Source organism: Mus caroli, chromosome 18 (assembly GCF_900094665.2).
Source record: "Mus caroli chromosome 18, CAROLI_EIJ_v1.1, whole genome shotgun sequence".
Lineage (NCBI taxonomy): Eukaryota > Metazoa > Chordata > Mammalia > Rodentia > Muridae > Mus > Mus caroli.
This window is the reverse complement of record NC_034587.1, coordinates 68,505,130-68,525,482: the sequence shown is the minus strand read 5'-3', so window position 1 is coordinate 68,525,482 and position 20,353 is coordinate 68,505,130. Positions and strand designations below refer to the sequence as shown.

The window sequence follows — 20,353 nt, the reverse complement described above, 5'->3', positions numbered from 1 at the left end:
AAAGGAATTGCTAGTGCCTCCATCTTTTTATGGCTTCAAATACACATTAGTGTCTTTAACAGCATTCTGTCATATATCACGTAGAGACCAATAACTGGTTGCTGAACTTCATCAAGCATAACCCTCCGTTAAACTGTCATACCTCTTGAGGTTACCCATGAAGTCAAGATATGTTCACTTAATCACAGCATCACACCTTTTGTGCGTAATGGTTATTGCTCCTCTTTGCCCACTAGATGATGCTTTTTTTAAAATTTTTTTTTTTTTTTTTTTTTTTGTACAAAAAGCATGCTTGTAATTCCAACATTTGGACTTTGAGTCAAATCTGGGCAAATTTTGAGTTCTAATCTAGGCAAGCCCAGGATTCGTAGAAAGGACAGTCCCATGTGTGTACTAGACAGAAATCCACACTTGAAGTAGAAACTCAGTTTTTGTGGTCAAGAAATCTGGAAACTGAGAACTGCAAAGTAAACATAGATTTTCTCCTTCAGGATTGAGCTATTGGAAACATTTAGAGGAATGACTGCAAGATGCTAGTGACTACTGGTTTTATGGCTCATTTGATTTGATTTCATTTCTGGGGGTTACATCAGAGTCTAGAGGAGATGATAATATGTGGTCCTGCCAAATTCTCTTTTTACTGCCTATGATTGCTTTACTCCTGAAATTCAGGGGTCCAATAAGCTAAGCTTATTACCATGTATTTTTTATTTAACTTATTTATTTTTAAGAATTTCATATATACATGAGTGTATGTACACATACACTCATAATGTTGTTCTTATAAGAACAACATTAAATGGAACTATATATATATATATATACATATATATATATATATATTCAGGGATAACCACTTGTATTAAATCATATTAGAAAGTTCATCCCTGGATAAAACAAAGTCTTTGCCCCTCAGCATCCATTTGCTGCCTGGAGGTTTTGCTTAGAATTAGGCCTTGTGAAATCTGCTCCATCTGTGGTTTTGTCTCAACTGGTGTTAAGATCGCATGGGTCTTGTTCAGGGAATCATATTGTTCAGATTTCATGGGTTCAGCTTCCCTGTCATATATGGAAGATTCCACCTAGCAGGAGGCATCCTGGTCCTCAGCTTATAAATCTCAGTTCTTCTTACTAAAGCTTTAGGTATAGGTATTGTATTGGAGAAATGAAGTGTGTGAACATCTGATATAGAAACAAAATTAAGCATCAGAAATAGAATCTTCAATCAAAGATATTTGGAAGTCAATCTCCTTCACTGGGATGACTATAGATTATTGACTTTTTCACCAGCCTTTTTTTAAACTAGCCTAATATAAATATTATATTGCAAAATTCAAAATAAAACAATGAGTATGCTTGTATACTGTTTCATTTCTTCTTCTTATGAAAGAAAAAAGTTTTTAAATGTAGTTTATATTTGTATAGTAACTTGTTTTTCTGTTCACAGGATGTGGTCACTTGAAATCCATTTTAAGTTGACAACAAAAACATATCATATATGAGTTCATAATGAATATAAGCAATTTCAACCCAACCTGTTTTCTACATAAAGGCCATGATAGAAATCTTAGTTGCTGATATTAGTGCTGATTGGAGAGGATTTTCAGACCCATCTTCCTATATCAATGCCAAGAACCCTCTATGATTGACTGGTTGGCCATAAAAATTGATCCCTGAGCGTGATGGGGCAGAAGTCCTTTATGAAACAGATTCAAGCCTTGTTCTTCCATCCTTCTTCCTGGACAAAGCCAGGAGTGTTATCAGCACCTACATAACTTTCTCCCATAATTCACCTGTCATTTTCCAGACACTTTGCATATTGACAGGTTGATTACATTTTTATTGGTTCATGCTCTCATACACTTTGGCCTCTATCAGTTTGGTCTATTTGATTTTAGTACACTTCCAGTCCAGTCAATACCCATATTTCTAAGTCACCTGTGTAAAATAGTCCAGTAAACACAAGCTTCTTACCTATAGATAATAGGCTTCTGGTAATAGGTAGGCAACACTTAGGTGAATAAGAAGGAGGCATTGTTTCTCCAATGTGATTTAACCCAAATGTAAGCTCCTGAAAATGTTAAATGCTTCATTGTTGAAAATATATATTAAAAATATATTGAAATTTGTAATAACTGTTAATATTTTTCATTATTTGATAAATAGACTTCTGAATTTGTATCTTCCTTTAACATTCATAGGTAGGAAATCTAGAAAAATCAGCTTACACATGTCCTGATAACTGTATTAAAAAAGCACCATTTCAGTCTCAAACATGGTTTGCATAATAAATTATAAGAGAATTCACTCTGCTAATTAACTTGAAATTAGCAAAAAGAAAAATGCACAATGTCATATTTAGCCTTTCCTTGAGTCCTACCACCATGTTGTTAATGCTTATTTTATTCTAAGGTGTTTGTGGAGGAGGTTGATATGGAGGTATACAATAGCAGCTTCAAGCAAAAGCTATTTTTAAAACAGTGTCCAACCATGACATTATACCGAAGTATTTGAGTAGTATAGGATGCTCCAAAGTATGCTTTTTCTATGATTGGAAATTTATATGACAAAAGATTTAAGTGCTGTCACTGGACTTGATGGATTTCCTAGAGCCACAGTAGCCAAGAGGAGGTCTTTATTAAATGTTTCAGTCAAGATCCTCTGTTTCTGTATAGTTCATCTCTGAATTGTTTGCCTTGGAATATTTTATGGATCTATACTTCAGGAAACATAAGGAAGGGGAATAAAAATTAGATAACCAGAAATATTGAGACAAATCCCCCACTAAAATTGAGCAAGCTAGATGTGATTACTAAAGGCTCTCTTAAATAATTGGCTGTGATCAAACAGTTAAAACATCTGAACTTTTCACCCTCATGCAAAATGAAGTTAATTATCCTTCTGGTCAGTAAGATCCCAACAGGTAATAGGTAAACTCTGATTCATCTTGAATACAGCATTGAAAATACAGGAAAACATAATGAGAAAGATAATGCCCATTGCCTGTAGGACTTTACACAAAACTTCCACACATCCCTCTGCTGAGTCATGGGCCAGAATGGTGTGTAATCTAATATTCACCTTCAGTCCACACTACAGAAGAGGATAGAGTTCCCTGCCTATAATTGGTTTTGATTATTATCACTTATTTCCATATCTATAGCATTCATTGTCTTTTTCATGCAAAGGCAAGGTCAAAATTTTCATAACTTTTCTTGGCCAGAAAGCAAAGGAATGAGAAGGAAATTATGGATAAAATTAGATTTATTTGATTACAGTACAAAGATGCTAACTGATTTAATTAACTTTATACAAATCTTGTGGTTTGAAATTCCAATCCAGACAGATACAACAGACTGTAAGTGTTATCTAATAAAGAGCAATACCTTTAGTGTTTTCGAGGTGTACATTAAGTCCATAGATTCTCTGATCTGCAGGTAATATGGAGTAAAACACGAGTTAGAAGAGAGCTGTGTAAGGGGAGTGAATTGGATGTTAAGCAGGGCCACTTGACAATGGTCATGAGCGACAGGAGCTAAGCATCCTTGGCCCAAGCATCATGGGAGTATTTACATTGCAATAGATACCGTGTGTCACACTAAATAAACTCAACATTTTCTGCTTTTGATTATTTTTCATCTGAAAATCTGAGTATGAATTTTCTTTTGAGGATTCAGGAAAATACACAGATTCCCCTAAATGGAGTTAGCACTTTTCTCTCCTTCAAGGAGACCTGCTGTTTATTATTTTGATACAGTTTAGACATTTACGAGTCCTGAATGATGGCACTCAGGAGATTATTTGCTTTGATTCTTACAGATTTTTTTCTTCTTCTTACTAGAGATGATGTGAGAGAAATGCATAAAGATCAAATAGGACACATTAACGAAAAGCAGCTGGACATAATTTCCTCTAAAGTGATTGAAACAAGATTAAACAGCTCTGGGATACTAAGTGCCATCTCTGCGGCAACATCCACCATACAACTTCCCTCCTCTCTGGGACTGCATGTTACCAAGGCATCCTTTGAAATGCTCACTGAGCTGTGTCAGAAAGAGCTCTTATGATGCCTTTTACAATAAGAAAATTAGAGAACATTTTCCATCATCTTAAACATATTTTTATGTAAGCCATAAAACAACAACAACAAAAAAAACCAACAAAAAAAACCCCAAAGAATCAAGATTATTTTTTAACATCTTTAAGGGCTTTCATAGAGTGCTGTTAAAATACCAGGTGTATTATATATCATCAGTAATTGGAATATATCATACATGAAATTCCTGGTTGGTGTGTACTGCTTGCAAATGAACTGTAGGAATCATGGAATTGGACCACAGGGATATGGAAGGTGGTGTCAGCTGTTCTAGACTAGTGACTCTTGAAAGGTTTGAAGAACCTGAATGAATACCAGGAAGAACTAGGCATCTGATCTTAGAAATAAATTAATTAAATAATTAATATTTTGGAGAACATCACTTTTATCCATAGCCAAGAGATTCAATGTCACTTGTTAAACCTTGAAAGAGGTTATGTTGATAGCCTAAAAGTGTAGAGTATAAAAGAGAATGAAGAATGATGGCAACCCAAAGATTGGACCCTCCTCACTATTTAGAGCATCATCTTCCTATAAGATCGGTCAACCAACTATAGTGCAACGTGAGTCAGATTTGGCCTTTAGTCTGCTTTTAATTGCAATAATTTATGCAGTTGGAAAGATTTCTAAGAGTTTTGCCAATGTGTCACTAGCTGGTAGCCCTTATAAGTAGAAGAAATGTATGATTCTCCATGCTTATGTTTTTCTTTTTTCATATAAGATCATATGTGTAAGACCTTCATCATTTAAATTCACACAGATCATATGTATGTGTGATGCACATGCAAAGTTCAGAAGTCTCTTCATTCCTTTAAGTATCCAAAGTATTTAATTTCATAGCCTGGATCAAAAATCATTGAACTCATGTAAATATTCTGGAGAGAGAGAGAGAGAGAGAGAGAGAGAGAGAGAGAGAGAGAGAGAGAGAGAGAGAATGGGATCTTTGAACAAATTTTAATCTCCTGGGCAGTGCAAGACTCATTGACTGGCAATGCCAAATCTTCTGTCCAGGTTATAATCAACATGGAGTTTCCTTCTTTGAAGCCACCATGGTCTTTGCAGAAACAGCATTTTTCTGTGTAGGCAAGATATAGTAAATATCAAACAAAATGAGTGACAGTATTTTAATGAAAACTTTTGGCCTCCGTTTTTTTTTTTTTTGAGAAAATTGGACTTGTTATAATACAAATATTTTATCAGTCAGAATACCTACATCAGACATCATGCCACAGTGTCAGCATCAAGTTTTGCTGAATGTTTAAGGTCTTCCCTGGATATGTCAGACGGTTAAGGATTTAATCCTTCCTGTTTGTGATAGGAGTTTCCATAAGATGAATAGTTCATTTCTCATGAATCATGATAAGCCAGTCCATGCTTTGCCAGCAGTGTGACCTCTGCAGTCTTTTATTTTCAAGAGAAAAAAGATCAGACTCTATTTTATGGCTAATGAGGTGGGTTCTGGGTCCCATGGTACTTCCATTAACTACATCCCTTTGTGGTCTTATTTCAGATTGTGAAAAAAAGTATCACAGATTTATTGAGGAGTAAATCTCTTCATAGAATAAATTTCTACCTAAATTTGGGAGTAGTTTTTCTACAAGCAGTAAAAATGGTAGATAATGGATTCTGAGACAATTATGATATGTAACTATGTATATTCTAACATTTTAGACTCTGTGCCTTGCTTTATTGATGAGGGAATTGATTCCTATGCTTCCTTGCATACTTCGAAGGTTAGGAAAAAAAAGATCAGCCAAAGCCCAAGCCTCACCTCCACCTGGGATGAAAGATTTCTTTTGAAATTGACACTGCTTTTATTTTCACACAAATGGTGTAATTCTCTCTGATGATTTGCTTAGAGTTGTTACAGGCTCTTTTCTTTGTTTAGTTACTGAATCTTAAGTCTCCATGAACTCTACATGCCCATTGAGTGCTATATTTGGCCATTTCTTATGATTTCCACTGCAATAGGACCTAATCCCAGAATCTCACATCTCACTTTACCAATCTCTTTGCTTCTCAAAACAATGATTTTGATCTTTTTGACAACAAGTTTGTTTTAAGCTTGGACCTGTTTGTTTTGGAGGCTGGGTAATTCACTCTGGAGAGCATCTGTGTGGTCTGATGTAAGATGTAATGCAGGGTACCTGGACTTGAGCTCTTCTGAAGGTCCTGAGTTCAAATCCCAGCAACCACATGGTGACTCAAAACCATCCATAATGAGATCTGGCACCCTCTTCTGGTACCCTCTTCTGGTATGTCTGAAGACAGCTACATTGTAATTACATATAATAACAAATAAATCTTTAAAAAAAAAAAGGATCAAAACTGTCTCCAGACATTGTCAAATGGTGCTTTAGGAAAGAAACCAATCCCCATCGAAAGCTTCTAAGAAATATAAGCTAAAAATTTGGGGTCTCTTCTCTCCTGCTCTCAGTGGTCCTTCATTGTGTGTAAGTCTAGGATGGAGTCCCCAAGAGATTCCTCCTTTCCTTGTTATCATGTCAATTGATATTGCCAATTGGTGTTCAGGTCTTATTTAGGCAGCCACATTGATGAGATTGGATGACTGTAGCTTCTCTGACAGTTCTAGGAAAGGAACTTCACTGTAAATGCCCTGTTCCTCTGGCCTTGCAATCTTCCACTATGTTCCAGTGCCTTAGAAGCAAGAGTTGTGTTGTAGGTGCATTGGTTGGGCTGAGAACTGCATTCCTACTTGTTTTCTGCAGTGTGATCAGTTGTGATTGTCTATAATGAGTGCTCTCTGCTACAAGGGGATGGTTCTCAGAAAAAAAAAAAAGCCCCCGGAATTGTTGACCAATGCCAAGTGGTCAGTCCTGAAATAATATGCATAAAAGCTACTTGATACAGACCAATAAGGTTATATTTATATATTTTGGAGAAAATATGTATGTAACAAAAATTTGGAAAGATAGAGGCCAGGGACCTGAGAGCAGCAGAAAGCTTCATGGAAAGGGTTGGAAGAAAGAAGTGGGAGGGGAGAATTCTGTCATCATATTCTCATTCAAAAAGCATTAACTCTTAAAAACCAACAGAAAAGGAAAAGAACTAATTTCAGTGTCCCAGTCACCAAATCCCCACACATAAACTTCTATTGCTCTTACTCTGAGGTGGACTAGTGAGGGATTAAAAAAAGAGAGGAAGATAACTTGCACTTTACCGCACTGGGGAGGGGAAGGTTCAAACACAGGGCAGATTAAGCAACACATAGAAGTTTCCCTTTTAAGTGTTAATTTTGCATGGGTCTGGGAAATAATATCCTAAATGTCAGGCTGTATTACCTGTTGAAAAGAAAGAAAAAGAAACCCATTATAATTTCTCCAGTTATCACACAGCACAAATCGAGCTGAGACTTAAGAGATTTAGCCCTTGAAGCAGAAAAGGGCTGAGAAAGCTACTCGCCACTCCAATGTGGCTCTTATCATATTTCTTCCCCGTTGGATTTTGCCAGAGGATACTCTGAGACTTGCCTCGGGCACACTTTTTGCCCTATGGAAGCTTCAGATCTGCACAGAGAAGATACCATGTGCCCTGAATTTCTGATATGGAGCCTCTGGTGGGTTGACTGAGAGATTTTTGCTGGGGCTGTTGCTTTTGAACTGCACATCTTATGTTTCTATTTCTGAAATTTGTTCTTGTCTTGTAAAGGGAGAAAAAAAGTAGGGCCCACCACATGAAGAGCAAATCGGGATCAGCAACCTCTCCGGAAGACATTTGGTCTTGTAGCGTGATGTCAGTGAATGGCCTGACATTAAAATCACTCCCTGATTTCTCATGGTGGCATCCCGCAAGTTCATTATGTACAGCTCTTGGACTACTATATTGGATTATATGAATACATATGTTGCTTGTTTACTTTCACTGTGAGCTAAAATGAGAATCTTATAGAAGACAGAAGACCAGATGAAATAGAGTATACCAAAGTCTAGTTAAACTTGAGATCCCTGGGTGAGCATATAGAGCTCTTATGAACTACATGGAAAGCTTCATATTTAAAACTGACACACTTTGGGACAGGGATGATGGTTCATTTTTAAAAGCATACACTCCTAATCTCGAGAACCCAGGTTTGATTCCCAGTACCCCCTCCATAGTTCGCCACCATTTTGATCTATTCTTTTATTTTTGAAAGTCTTAGAGAGTTTTTATTTGTTTGTTTGCCTGCTTGTTGATTTGCTTGATTATGAACAAAGACTAGCAAGGTCTTGTTTGCTAGGTAAATGGTCTTTTAAAAAAATCCTTCTGAATTCCCTTCATCCAACTTAATGAACTCTATGTCTTTTGTATACTGAAAGCCACACTGATGGCACACATTCAGTTCCCTATTGCCAAATCAGACCATGTAGAATAGTGCAAACCATGAAACAGCAAGATCCCTGGCATAGCTTCTGTGGGTGACTCCAGTAGAGCTGCTGGAATCTTGCCAACTGATGGCCAGTGAAGGGGGGCGCTCATAATCATTTGGGGATTTGGGGGAGCGGTGAGACAGGGTTTCTCTGTGTAGCCCTAGCTGTCCTGGAACTCACTTTTGTAGACCAGGCTGACCTCGAAGTCAGAAATCAGCCTGCCTCTGCCTCCCAAGTTCTGGGATTAAAGGCATGTGCCACCACTGCCCGGCTTCATACTCATTTGTAATCCAAGATATCTAACACCTTCTTCTGACTTCCAAAGGCACTCGACATGCAAATGGTACACAGACATACATTGAGGCAAAACAACCATACACACAAATAAACTGAAGAAGAGAAGAGAAGAGAAAAACAATGAAAACACAACACACAAAAAGTACTAAATAAATTTGAGTTCTTAGATAAACAAAAAAATAATAATAATTTAGTGTAATATATCTACCAGTATTTGTTTTTCCTAAGGGCTTAGGGCATATTCACTATTATGAAAGACTATTTATTTAGTATATTTAATGGGAGATACATTTTCTTCCTTTAAACTTTTCATTTTATACTTTTGCTCATCTCTGCATGTCAATGATTATTTGTAAAATGCACCTGTTTTTCTTCCAGGAATATTTTTCTTTGCATTATTTACATTCAGGGACAAATACCATAGACCAAATTCATTTCTGATTCCTATTTCTTAGTAAGCAAAAACTAATGTTGTCTGGTGTTGAAATCTCTCTAGAGCTAGAAAGGGTATAGTCTTCCCAACAGATAACCAAATACTCTGAATGCTAGTTATGCCTAGTTTCTCAAAGAAGAATAAAAAGCTGAAGATGCTGTAATACAGAGCAAGGACTCACTACCCAGGGTGCTCAGAAGCCAAGAGTATAGTTCTGATTTTGGTGTTGCCTGTGTTTTATGAAAAGACATTTATTCCAATTTCCAATATTTTTTTTCTGGGAAATAAGTTGAGCTACTTGATTATGTAAAAACATTTGTGCAGATATCCAGGCCTTATCTGGATTCACTTTCACTCACTTCCCTTGTGTTGGCCTTTGGTGACTATACATGTTTTGTTTTTCCCGAACCATCTGATATTAGTCTTAGGCCAACATGATGTTCAGAGCGTGCCTCTTCAGACAATGCAGAGTAAGCATGACTGTGGTTTGGCCATCTTGACACTAGATTGGACTAATAGACACATCATGCAGTTACATGTCTGACACTCCAATGTTCTAGAAAACCACAAGTATACTGCTGAGTTAGAATCAATTAAAAGGAAGGGAGAGAAGTGAAGGATATACAAAATACCTCCTTACCCAAAGCCCCTTTTAGGAGGGACTTGTCACTGCTACAACTCTTCAAAAGACATATTTAATAGCTGTTTGTATAAGTTTTGCTCAAAGCAGGACTTTCTTTGTCTACGTAATCAAGGTTTTTGTTGAGGGGTGGGGAGTGAGGAGGGGAATCCTCAGCAAGGTTCTGGTTATAAAAAAGGGAAGTCTGATACTGTAAACATTGGTCTATGTCTTGGCTCCTTCCTCATCTTTCTTCAGTCTTTTTTTTTAAATATATTTTCTTTATTTACATTTCATGTTATCCCCTTTCCTAGATTCCCCTCGGAAAAATCCCCTCCCACTCCCCCCTCCTGCTCCCTAACCACCCCCCCCCCACACTCTCATTCCTAGACCTGGAATTCTTCAGTCTTTTAAAGAGAAGTTTGAAATGAAGTGTCTAGGAAATGTTTGAAAGAAAGTTGGCCCAATTACTATATATATTTTATATATATGCACATATATAATTGTGAACAAGTTGTCTGAGAAACACCATAACCACCCTATGGTCCAGGTATTACCTGCTTGTGAACAGTTATTAAACTTCAGTTACTTGTGAGTCTCCTAAATGGACTACCAAACACAGGTTGCTACTCACACCCCTTATCATTATGATTGACAGGCCTTTGCACTGTCTACAACTATAGCTTTAGCTTGTTCCCTGATGGTGTTGACTTTGCCAGTATGAAGCCTATTTCAAACTTTATATTTTTATCTACTGAACCCCCATGATATTCATGTAGGTTTAGATCTGTTGATTCCTTCTTTTTTTTTTTTTTTTGTAATGGGATTTCATCCCCAAGTTCAATTCATAGCCTTGATATTATTTTACAGTTTTGTCAGAACTAAAGGCCAGAGTTACTGTGTCACATATCCGTGATGTCTGGGGAATCCCAACAAAGGTTATATCTCTTGCAAAATTCTTTTAATTTTCTTCAACATAGATTTCTTTGTCTAAAGGAGGGGTGGTGGTGCCAGGGTTATCTGGTTCAGTCCTGAGGATTTGGGCACCATCAAAACTTCTGAGCATCTTAAAGTATATGTGATTTAAAATAGATGAAATTATGCAAAGCGGTTCTGTGGGGATTTGTTTGACATTTTCTAATCTTGGGCACTTTCAGAAACTTTGTTTCACATCTGTGCTGCTTTCCATCAATTTGTCTTTTACATTTCATGGTCTTACCTGCAAGCTTTCACACTGTGGACTCAGAACGAGATTCCTGATTCTACTGGGAATTATTTTTCACTCTCAACAATGTTTGATGTTGTAGATAAAATGTCATACAGCCATTTGAGGTTACCCTGCCTATGTGATAATGGGATTTGATATGAGCAAGAATATGACATGGTAAGGACATTAAGCATAAAGGGATATAAACTTACAAAAACAGGTTGAACACTGAATTATTTAGGAGAGTTCCTAAAAATTGTGTAAGTACAATTTCTACCTCTAGAAACTCAGTATAACTTGAAAGTACTTGTCAGTTTTATCTATTTTTTTTCTTGTTGCAAATAAGTATTGCCCCCCGCCCAATTTTATGTAGGGATAATTTATTTTGGCTCACAGTTCAGAGGAGTTTACAATCTGTCCTGGGGAATGGGAGGCATGGTGGCAATAGTGACAAGTTTGACTTGGATTGGTGCATGTTGCTAACCAAGAAAATGATGATTGGAGATATCGCAAGTCTGATTTTCTGATCACCCCTCCCCATTTTAGTTAGTCGGGTCCCCTTTTCTAAGGGATATACCCAACCATGTACAAACTGGTTTTACCCACCTCGGCTTTGCCCTCCTGGGAACACTCTCAAAGACATGCTCATATGTTGTTTCTCTTTGTGAATATAAATTCTGACAAGTTCACTACGTAGAATAATTATCAAAACTCTTTTGTTTCTGATTTTTTCTTTTTTTTTACATCTGACAAAACTAAAATAAGTGATAGTATTTCTGCTTTGGATTGTCTTTAAAGAATAGGTCCTCTTCTGCAAGAGACCACAGACACTATTATCTGCTCAATACAACCCCTAGGTAGAAAAAATATATATTGCTTTCACTTGTGTTTTGGCTAAAGATTTATTCAAGTCAACATTTGGAGAGGGCATAAGCTAGAGAATCACGTTTATTTAATACCTTTATTTGTGAGCCCTGTGTTTACATCAGTCCTGCCTCTCCTTCCTCCTAGCTCCTATTGTCTCTCCACCTCCAAAATTCATGTTATCTTCTTTAATTGTTATGTTACATGTATACACATGTACACATAGCCATGTAACATTCTGATTCCACTAGTACTCATATGCACATATGTCCAGAGCTGTCCACTTGGAACTGGACAAACTATGCAGTAACTTGTTTCTGGAAGACTCTTGAAGTGGAAACGTAAGCGTTCTCTGGAAAGTCCCATGAATTGTGTTTTGCTGGGGTAAACGTGTGAAGGAACGTTTCATTAAAGTGGACACAGGTCTGAAGGACTCATGAAGTAACGTTTCTCTAAAACAGACACAGGAGAAGTGATATTCTGCTAAAGCAAGCACCGAAAGTCCATGAGATGAAAGATTCTTTGCTAACAACAAGCATGTATTGGGTCTGCCTTACATTGCCTAGTTGAGCTACCTTTGTCAGGATACCATAGAGAGAAACGCACCAAAACAAAATGGCTGGTGGTGTACTGCAGTTTGTTTCTGTTGCTGCTTCCAACGACTTGGTCTGATTAGATACATGTGTTGAGACAAGACCTGTGCTGATGCAAGAGGCAAGCTGAAGCAAGGGCCGTGACTGACAAATGTTTAGAGGGTATAAATAGGACTGGATGGACAGCAACAGAGAAAGAGATTTGGCTTCCTGGTACAGCTAGCTGTGGAAAGCTTGTGGGACTCAAGTCTTTGCTGATCTTTGCATCCCTGAGAGAGACACAGTTGAGAACTTCTCCTGGTATTCATTCCTGTTGATCCCTCCTGCTGACTTGTACCAAGGCGGAGGCCTGGCTGTTTCTGCTGGGTGGCGTCACTATTATTGCTAATCTGACTCTACAGAACTGGACTGCTGGTATGTGTGCGGGTGGATTGAGCTGCCACTGCCTGCGAACCTGTGAACTGAACTGCTAATTTCTAGACAACACAGATGGGCATTGCTCCAAAGAACCTTTCTAAACAGGTCCATATCCCCCCCCCCCACTCCCTGTATCCTTTCTTTTCCAATACCTCTGGTGGATGGTGGGGTACAAGAGGGGTTAAAGTTTCAAAACTTCTAGGGGTGAAACCATGTGGAATTTCCCCTCCCTCCATCTATGTGTCAGGTAAATGCCATTCTGCAATCTGTGTTCACCCAATCATAGAATTGATATTTGCTGGGTACGTTTTTCCAATTATACCGAGGAGGAACGGTCAAGTCGCAGACATACTAGGCTCCTGGCTCTTGTCATCTTTCCTCCCCACTGTTCTGTGACTGATTTTTCCCTGAGGCTTTGGTGGAAGAGTTGAGTTGCAGATGTACCAGTTGTGACTGAGCACCCCATAGTCACTTTCTTCTACATTCCGGGCAGTTGTTCCTCTTTGTACTTGTCGTCATTTATTGCACATAGAAATGCCTTTGATGAAGCTGAAACTGTGCTTATCTGTGGGTATAATGGAACCTATTTAGAATACTGTTAGAAATCATGCAGGCTTAGGAAAATGATTGTAGGGACTCCTCTCAGGTTTATGACCTCTCCAACCACTGTGGTTAGTGAGCTAGTGTTAAAGAATAAGGCATTATTTCCCTCCCATTGAGAAGTAGTTAGGTTTAAATAGACAGCTGTTGGTTATCAAGACATTGGGGGCAGTCTATTTTATGGACCTGGCTAGGCCAGTCATTGTTAAATTCTCAGCCTCTCCATCTGGGAAGTCTCCTGACTGCTCATCTCCCTTGGCAGCTTGCACAATATCTTTTGATACTATGAGAGCCAGTGCCCAGGGAGGAGGAGGCCTTTCAATCAGTTCCAGGTCAATGCCTCCAAATTCTGTATTCAAAGTTTGTGGTGTCTTCGACAATAGAGTCTTACATTTAAGAAGTCAACTGTATTGGCTATGTTTTTTGCTTCTGTGATAGAATACCATGACTCAAGGCAACGTCCTTATACAACTGTTTATTTTGGCTTACAGTTCTAGAGGAATAAGGATCCAGTGTGTCAGGCAGCCATAGCTGCAAGTGGAACAGGAAAGTAAGAACAGGAAGCTGAGAAGTCCCATTAAATTTCAAACAGCTCCAAACTTTGTCTCTGTAACTCCTTTCATAGGTATTTTGTTCCCTATTCTAAGGAGGAATGAAGTATCCACCCATTGGTCTTCCAACTCCTTGATTTTCTTGTGTTTTGCAAATTGTATCTTGGGTGTTCTATGTTTCTGGGCTAATATCCACTTATCAGTGAGTGCATATCTAATGACTTCTTTTGTGATTGGGTTACCTCACTAAGGATGATACCCTCCAGATACATCCATTTGTCCAAGAATTTCATAAATCCATTGTTTTTAATAGCTGAGTAGTACTCCATTGTGTAAATGTACCACATTTTTTGTATCCATTCTTCTGTTGAGGAACATCTGGGTTCTTTCCAGCTTCTGGCTATTATAAATATGGCTGCTATGAACATAGTGGAGCATGTGTTCTTATTACCAGTTGGAACTTTTACTGGGTATATGCCCAGGAGAGGTATTGCTGGATCTTCTGGTAGTATTATGTCCAGTTTTCTGAGTAACCTCCAGACTGACTTCAAGAGTGGTTGTACAAGTTTGCAATCCCACCAGCAGTGGAGGAGTGTTCCTCTTTCTCCACATCCTTGCCAGCATCTGCTGTCACCTGAATTTTTGATCTTAGCCATTCTGACTGGTATGAGGTGGGGATCCATCCCATAATCAGCCACCAAACCCAGACACTACTGCATATGCCAGAAAGATTTTGCTGAAGGGACCCTGGTATAGCTGTCTTGTATGAGGCTATGCCAGTGCATGGCAAATACAGAAGTGGATGCTCACAATCCTCTATAAGATGTAACACAGGGCCCCCAATGGAGAAGCTAAAGAAAGCACCAAAGGAGCTGAAGGGGTCTGCAACCCTATAGGTGGAACAACAATATGAACTAGCCAGTACCCCCAGAGCTCCTATCTCTAGCTGCATATGTAGCAGAAGATGGCCTAGTCGGCCACCACTGGAAAGAAAGGCCACTTGGTATTGCAAACTTGATATGCCCCAGTACAGGGGAGTGCCAGGACCAAGAAGCAGGAGTGGGTGGGTAGGGGAGCAGGGATGGGGGAGGGTATAGGGGACTTTAGGGATAGCATTTGAAATGTATATAAAGAAAATATCTAATAAAAAATCTAATGTAAAACAATTATCATCCTAATACTATTGACTGCAAAAAAAAAAAAAAAATTAAACAGCAAGCAGAGGGGCAAACAGGAAGTAGGGTGAGGCTGTAGGAACTCAGATCCCACCCCCAGTGAAACATTTTCTCTAGCAAGACCATTTTTTCTAAAGATCCCCAGACAACATTGTCAGATATAGATAAGGTGTAAAAATACCAGAGCCTATGAGAGACATTTCTTTTATAAACCATCACAGCTAACAAGGGAAATTGATATGGCTCATACTGTTTTTGAAGACCCTTATCTTTTCCTACAACAAACAATGTGAGAACTGTTAGGTTTTTTCATGCCTCGGACTGGGGATTTTCTTAGATAACTCACAGCTCTTAATTGGAATACTACTACCCATGTGGCATAACTCCATTAACATGCACGTATATAGACATATGTAAATATACACATATATATAATTTATTCAAAGTTAGTTTACAAAATATTGTGTTTCCCTACAGTTTTTCTGAACATTCTTAGTGTTTCTGTTGGCCTTCTTCTCTCCTCTCCTGTTGTCTCTCTCTCTCCAGTTAGAACCACCACATAACCCATTTAAAAAAAATATGTTAAGAGAAAATGAGAAGTTACTAATCTACATTACCAGTGATTGATACATTAATGGATTATTTCTCAGGCATGTGAGGCGCCTTACCAGAGGGTCAGAGACAGCCCAAGCATCATGTATGCTGAAACATGAACATTAAAGTCATTTGTCATTTTTCAAATAAGTCTTCTCACTTTGGGTCTGTCTTTTCTAAACTGTTAAGTGAGGCAAGCTCTGGAAAGCAAAGAGCTCTCGTAATTTCAAAGCCATATATTTAAAGGATAATTGTTATAAGGAGTACAAAAAAGCTCACATTACCAACAAGCAGCAAGGGTAATTGTATTACAGAAAAATTAATCTTTACTTAACTTCCCTAAACCATGTACTCACAGCACTGAAAACTGTCATAACCTCCTGTTTCAGAGGAAGGAGATTATTTATTTGTGATAATGGGCACAATACGCTCATTAACATGCTGTCATAAACAGCTGTGCTAAATGTATTATGTGCTCTGTGACATAAATAATGTACTCAGCATGAGGTGGTGTTTAAAATACAGGCCCCGGGTAGAACAAAAATGCAATCAATGTTTTTTTTTTTTCTTTAATATAGTTGCCTAGTCTTCCATTCTAAATTTATTTCTTCTGTTTTAATGCAACTTAAATGGAAATTGTGGACATTAGTCTGATGGAGCATCTTGACATTCAGTAATGTTAGAACTCTTGTAAGCTTTCCCACCCTTGGTGCACCTCCAGCCAGGTATTTGCTAGAAAGTGCGTCTTCCTTTTAAATGAGAGGGAAGCAATTGACTTAGAATCTATATGCATCTCAGTAGAGTGAGTAGGTTCCCTTGATAGGTTTCCTCGACTCATTCTGTGTCAATCCTTTCCACAATAGGGGCTCAACTGAAAGACTATTACCATGAGTATGCCCAATTTGCATTGAAGGACCTGATTTCTAAGAACATATAGTGACATATAGGAGCACACATATTTAAGGCTTATAGACAGGAAAAGAAGTTATAGATTCAGACTCTCATTCTGAGGTACTTTCGACTAGAGAAACAGACAGCTTCTCTACAATTGAGCTGGGCACACAGAAGTTTGATCTGTATGGGAAAGATCTTTAGTTGGCCCTGACAGGATCAGATTGGAGACATCAGGGTCTGTTATCTTTATCACTCAGCATTACTATGATTTTGTAATCAATATGAGTTTGACCAAGGCTCTCGATGTTTTCCTTGGGTAAGTAGCCTGGTAGCATGGAGTTAACATCTGATCAGAAGTGATACAGTTCACTGGGCATGCCCCAGACTTGAGCTCCAGCTTTAGAAACACTGGGAGCAGGGAGGGGTGACCTGGGAACCCTGGGGAAGACCAGCTGCAGTACCTCCACCTTCCTTGAAGATCAGGAATAATTCTGACCTCGAGAGCCAACTTAGGTCAATACATGGTGATCCTACTGATTACATTAATTAAAGTGTCTGTCATTTAAATCACAGAAAGCTGGCAAGTTTTCCCAAAATAACCAACAGTATTCCCCTCCCAGATATGTTAAAAATGCTAAAGAATCTGTGGTTGTCATCATGAGAAAAATGAAAGCTACAGCTTGATTTATGGGTATGTTTTATGAAATGAAATGTAGCTTCAGATGCATAAAGGCACACCTCCATGAAATTGTTCATCACATGTCTTTTTTTATGCAAAGTAGTCAGGAGAAAGTGGGATAAAATAGTGGTCAAAAACTACAGTTTAGCAAATATCCAATGTTAGAAAGAAAACATCAAGGGATGTTGTAGAGCTGTTAGCCTCAGAGATGGTCAAAATTGAAAGTATCTTGACTTAAATGACTTAGGTGCACAACTGTCAGAGCAAACTGAGCAAACATTATGACCTCCTGAAAACGTGTCAAGGCCTTGGATTTATCAATCAGAGTACTAATAAATACTATACTAATATGCAGATAATGAGATTAATCAGGTCCACCATATCTTAGTGATCACTCTATTGATTGGTCAGACTTAACATCTTCTGGTTTTATGTGGCAAGTACTAATTATGTCTGTCTCAAGTTTACAAGTAATGAATGATGCAATACTATTCTTATCCATAGCTTATGAATTATTATCTTTTCTAGAAATATTTTTAGGACTAATTGTTTCTTTAATTGGTGCTCACATAAGTATTAGTCTTATGTTTAACATAGAATTTCTGTACTTAAATTTATTTATAATCATGGGGGGGGGACAACAAGAAAGCAACTGTTTTTTGAAAAATAAGACTTGTGAGGAAATGTTGGAGAAATTGAACTTGCAGCTTCTCAGACTGCATGGATTCAGTTCCTTTGTGTTCTCTTCTTCCAGGTTTCCAAATTAAACCTTTCACGTCACTTCATTTTGTGTCGGAACCTTCGGATGCTGTCACCATGCGGGGAGGAAATGTCCTGCTCAACTGTTCTGCAGAGTCTGACCGAGGAGTTCCAGTCATCAAGTGGAAGAAAGACGGCCTTCTCCTAGCCTTGGGCATGGATGACAGAAAGCAGCAACTTCCTAATGGATCTCTGTTGATACAAAACATACTTCATTCCAGACACCATAAACCAGATGAAGGACTTTACCAATGTGAGGCATCCTTAGCAGATTCTGGCTCAATTATTAGTCGGACAGCAAAAGTTACGGTAGCAGGTATGTAGATCTTGCCTTCTCCTCCACTTCTTTTATCCCTTTGATCTTTTGTAGGAATGAGAAATAATCCTTGTAAAAGCAATGCACATTTTAAGACTTATTATTTTTAATTAAAACAGTAACCATCCATAAGCTGTTGTATAGTCGTTTGCAATTATATCAAGATAACTTTACATAGTTTTGTGTGGTGGGAACATTTGAAATTACTCATTAAGCAATGGCAAAGCACGCATTGCACTTATAACTGTGGTCACTATGCTAAGTCATCAGTCTAGAATATCTATGTTTCTTCTCTAAATTAATACTCTCTACAACTGTAACACCCAGCCCCCATTCGTCCCTCAACCTTCTAACCCACCAAGCCTCTCGTGATTATCATTCTGTTTTCTGAGTTCAATAATTCAGATTCCTCATGTAAGTAGAAACATGTAATATTTCTTTTTTGCTATTTTATTTTCCTTAGCATAGTATGTTCCGGGTTCAACATGGGGTCTAAAGTGACGGAATGCTTCCTTTTTATGGGTTGATGATGTTCCTTTGGTCATGTATCTCACATCTGCTGATGGCCATGAAGGATGACTCTAAATGGGCATTGTAGCTAATACTACAAGAGGCATGGGGTTACAGACACCCACATGTGTCACTAAGTGCATCCCTAGGTGATAATGGACCTAGTGGTGTGCTTATAGTTCTGATGCTGTGCATAAATTTAGCTTTCTGAGAAACATCCATAGTGTCACCTATTAATTTTCTACCAACAATGCACATTTGTAAGTGAAATAAGAGAAGAGTAAGGACTCATAGGACAAGGTTTTTTTTAATAATTTTTCTTTTTCAATTAACATGGAGAACCGGCAGGTGCCACTCAGCAGTGTGCCCAGCTTCATGTAATCTGCTTTCACAACAAAGCTGACTCATAGGGACTCACGGCTTGCATGAGTGGGTGGACACTTTTTTTTTTTAAATACGATTTTAGAAAAAAATATATATATGCTATTCAATTCTACTTTACAGACTCGGTAGTGTTAAACATTCATAAAATCAATGCTGTAAGCCCTGACAGCAGTACATTTTATTTCAATCTGTGTCCCAGTCCATAACGTAGACCTCAAGTGAGACATAAAAACGTCCCATTAGCACTTTCAAGTGCAGCACCCTTATTGACATGCCCAGATCAGTGCCAAAGGATAAGATGGACATTTTCTCTTCATCTATGAATATCTAAAATATGCATAAATTAACTAAATGGAGCAGGGCGCTTTTGAGACACAGGATGTTGCTGTATCCACTCCAACTTTTCAGTTTTCTAAGCATTTCTGGCTGCTCGTGCAGTACTAGATGCATGTGGAGAGGTATCACGCCATTCTTTTTACTAGTGTCTAGAATGACTTGACTGTGATGAGGTCTTTGAATAGGTGCTGCCTCCAAAAGGGGGTCATATAGCAAGCTACAACATGCTTTGTGACCTGTGGAAATAGCCAGTCAATGGGACGACACCTGGATGGAGCCATAAGGGAACCAAATAGTCCTGACTCTCTAATCTCGGAAGAGCGGCTTCTATAACTGTTAGGAAGAATCCCTGTCATACTCAATGTATGGCCTTTTGTTATAGCAAACTAAAGTACGCCCATCCATATCCAGTTACATCAAACTTTCCCTCAGCTGATGTGTTCGCCTGGGTAGTTGGCTATCAGCAGCCTAATGGCCAGCCATTCTGATTTGCCCAGAATGACCTGGGTTTGACATTTATAAGTCCCATATTCTTGGAAACCTTTCACTGGCCAGGCAAAATTTGGTCCATCATACTGAAAGGTAATCCTGCCTTGCTTAGCAATGACATCCTAAGAAGGCCATGGCTCTCAACCTATCTAATACTGCAACCCTTTAATTCA

The 20,353-nt window shown here is 38.3% G+C and overlaps 1 protein-coding gene across 1 annotated transcript in view; it reads left to right on the top strand.

Annotated features, from left to right (window-relative positions):
* The window catches only part of Dcc (DCC netrin 1 receptor), a 1,075,620-nt gene that overhangs the window by 373,992 nt on the left and 681,275 nt on the right, over positions 1 to 20,353 (top strand). Inside the window, exon 2 of the mRNA XM_021150630.2 lies at positions 18,141 to 18,461. Within this exon, the coding sequence (XP_021006289.1) occupies positions 18,141 to 18,461 (321 nt within the window). The remainder of the gene's footprint in view (positions 1 to 18,140; positions 18,462 to 20,353) is intronic.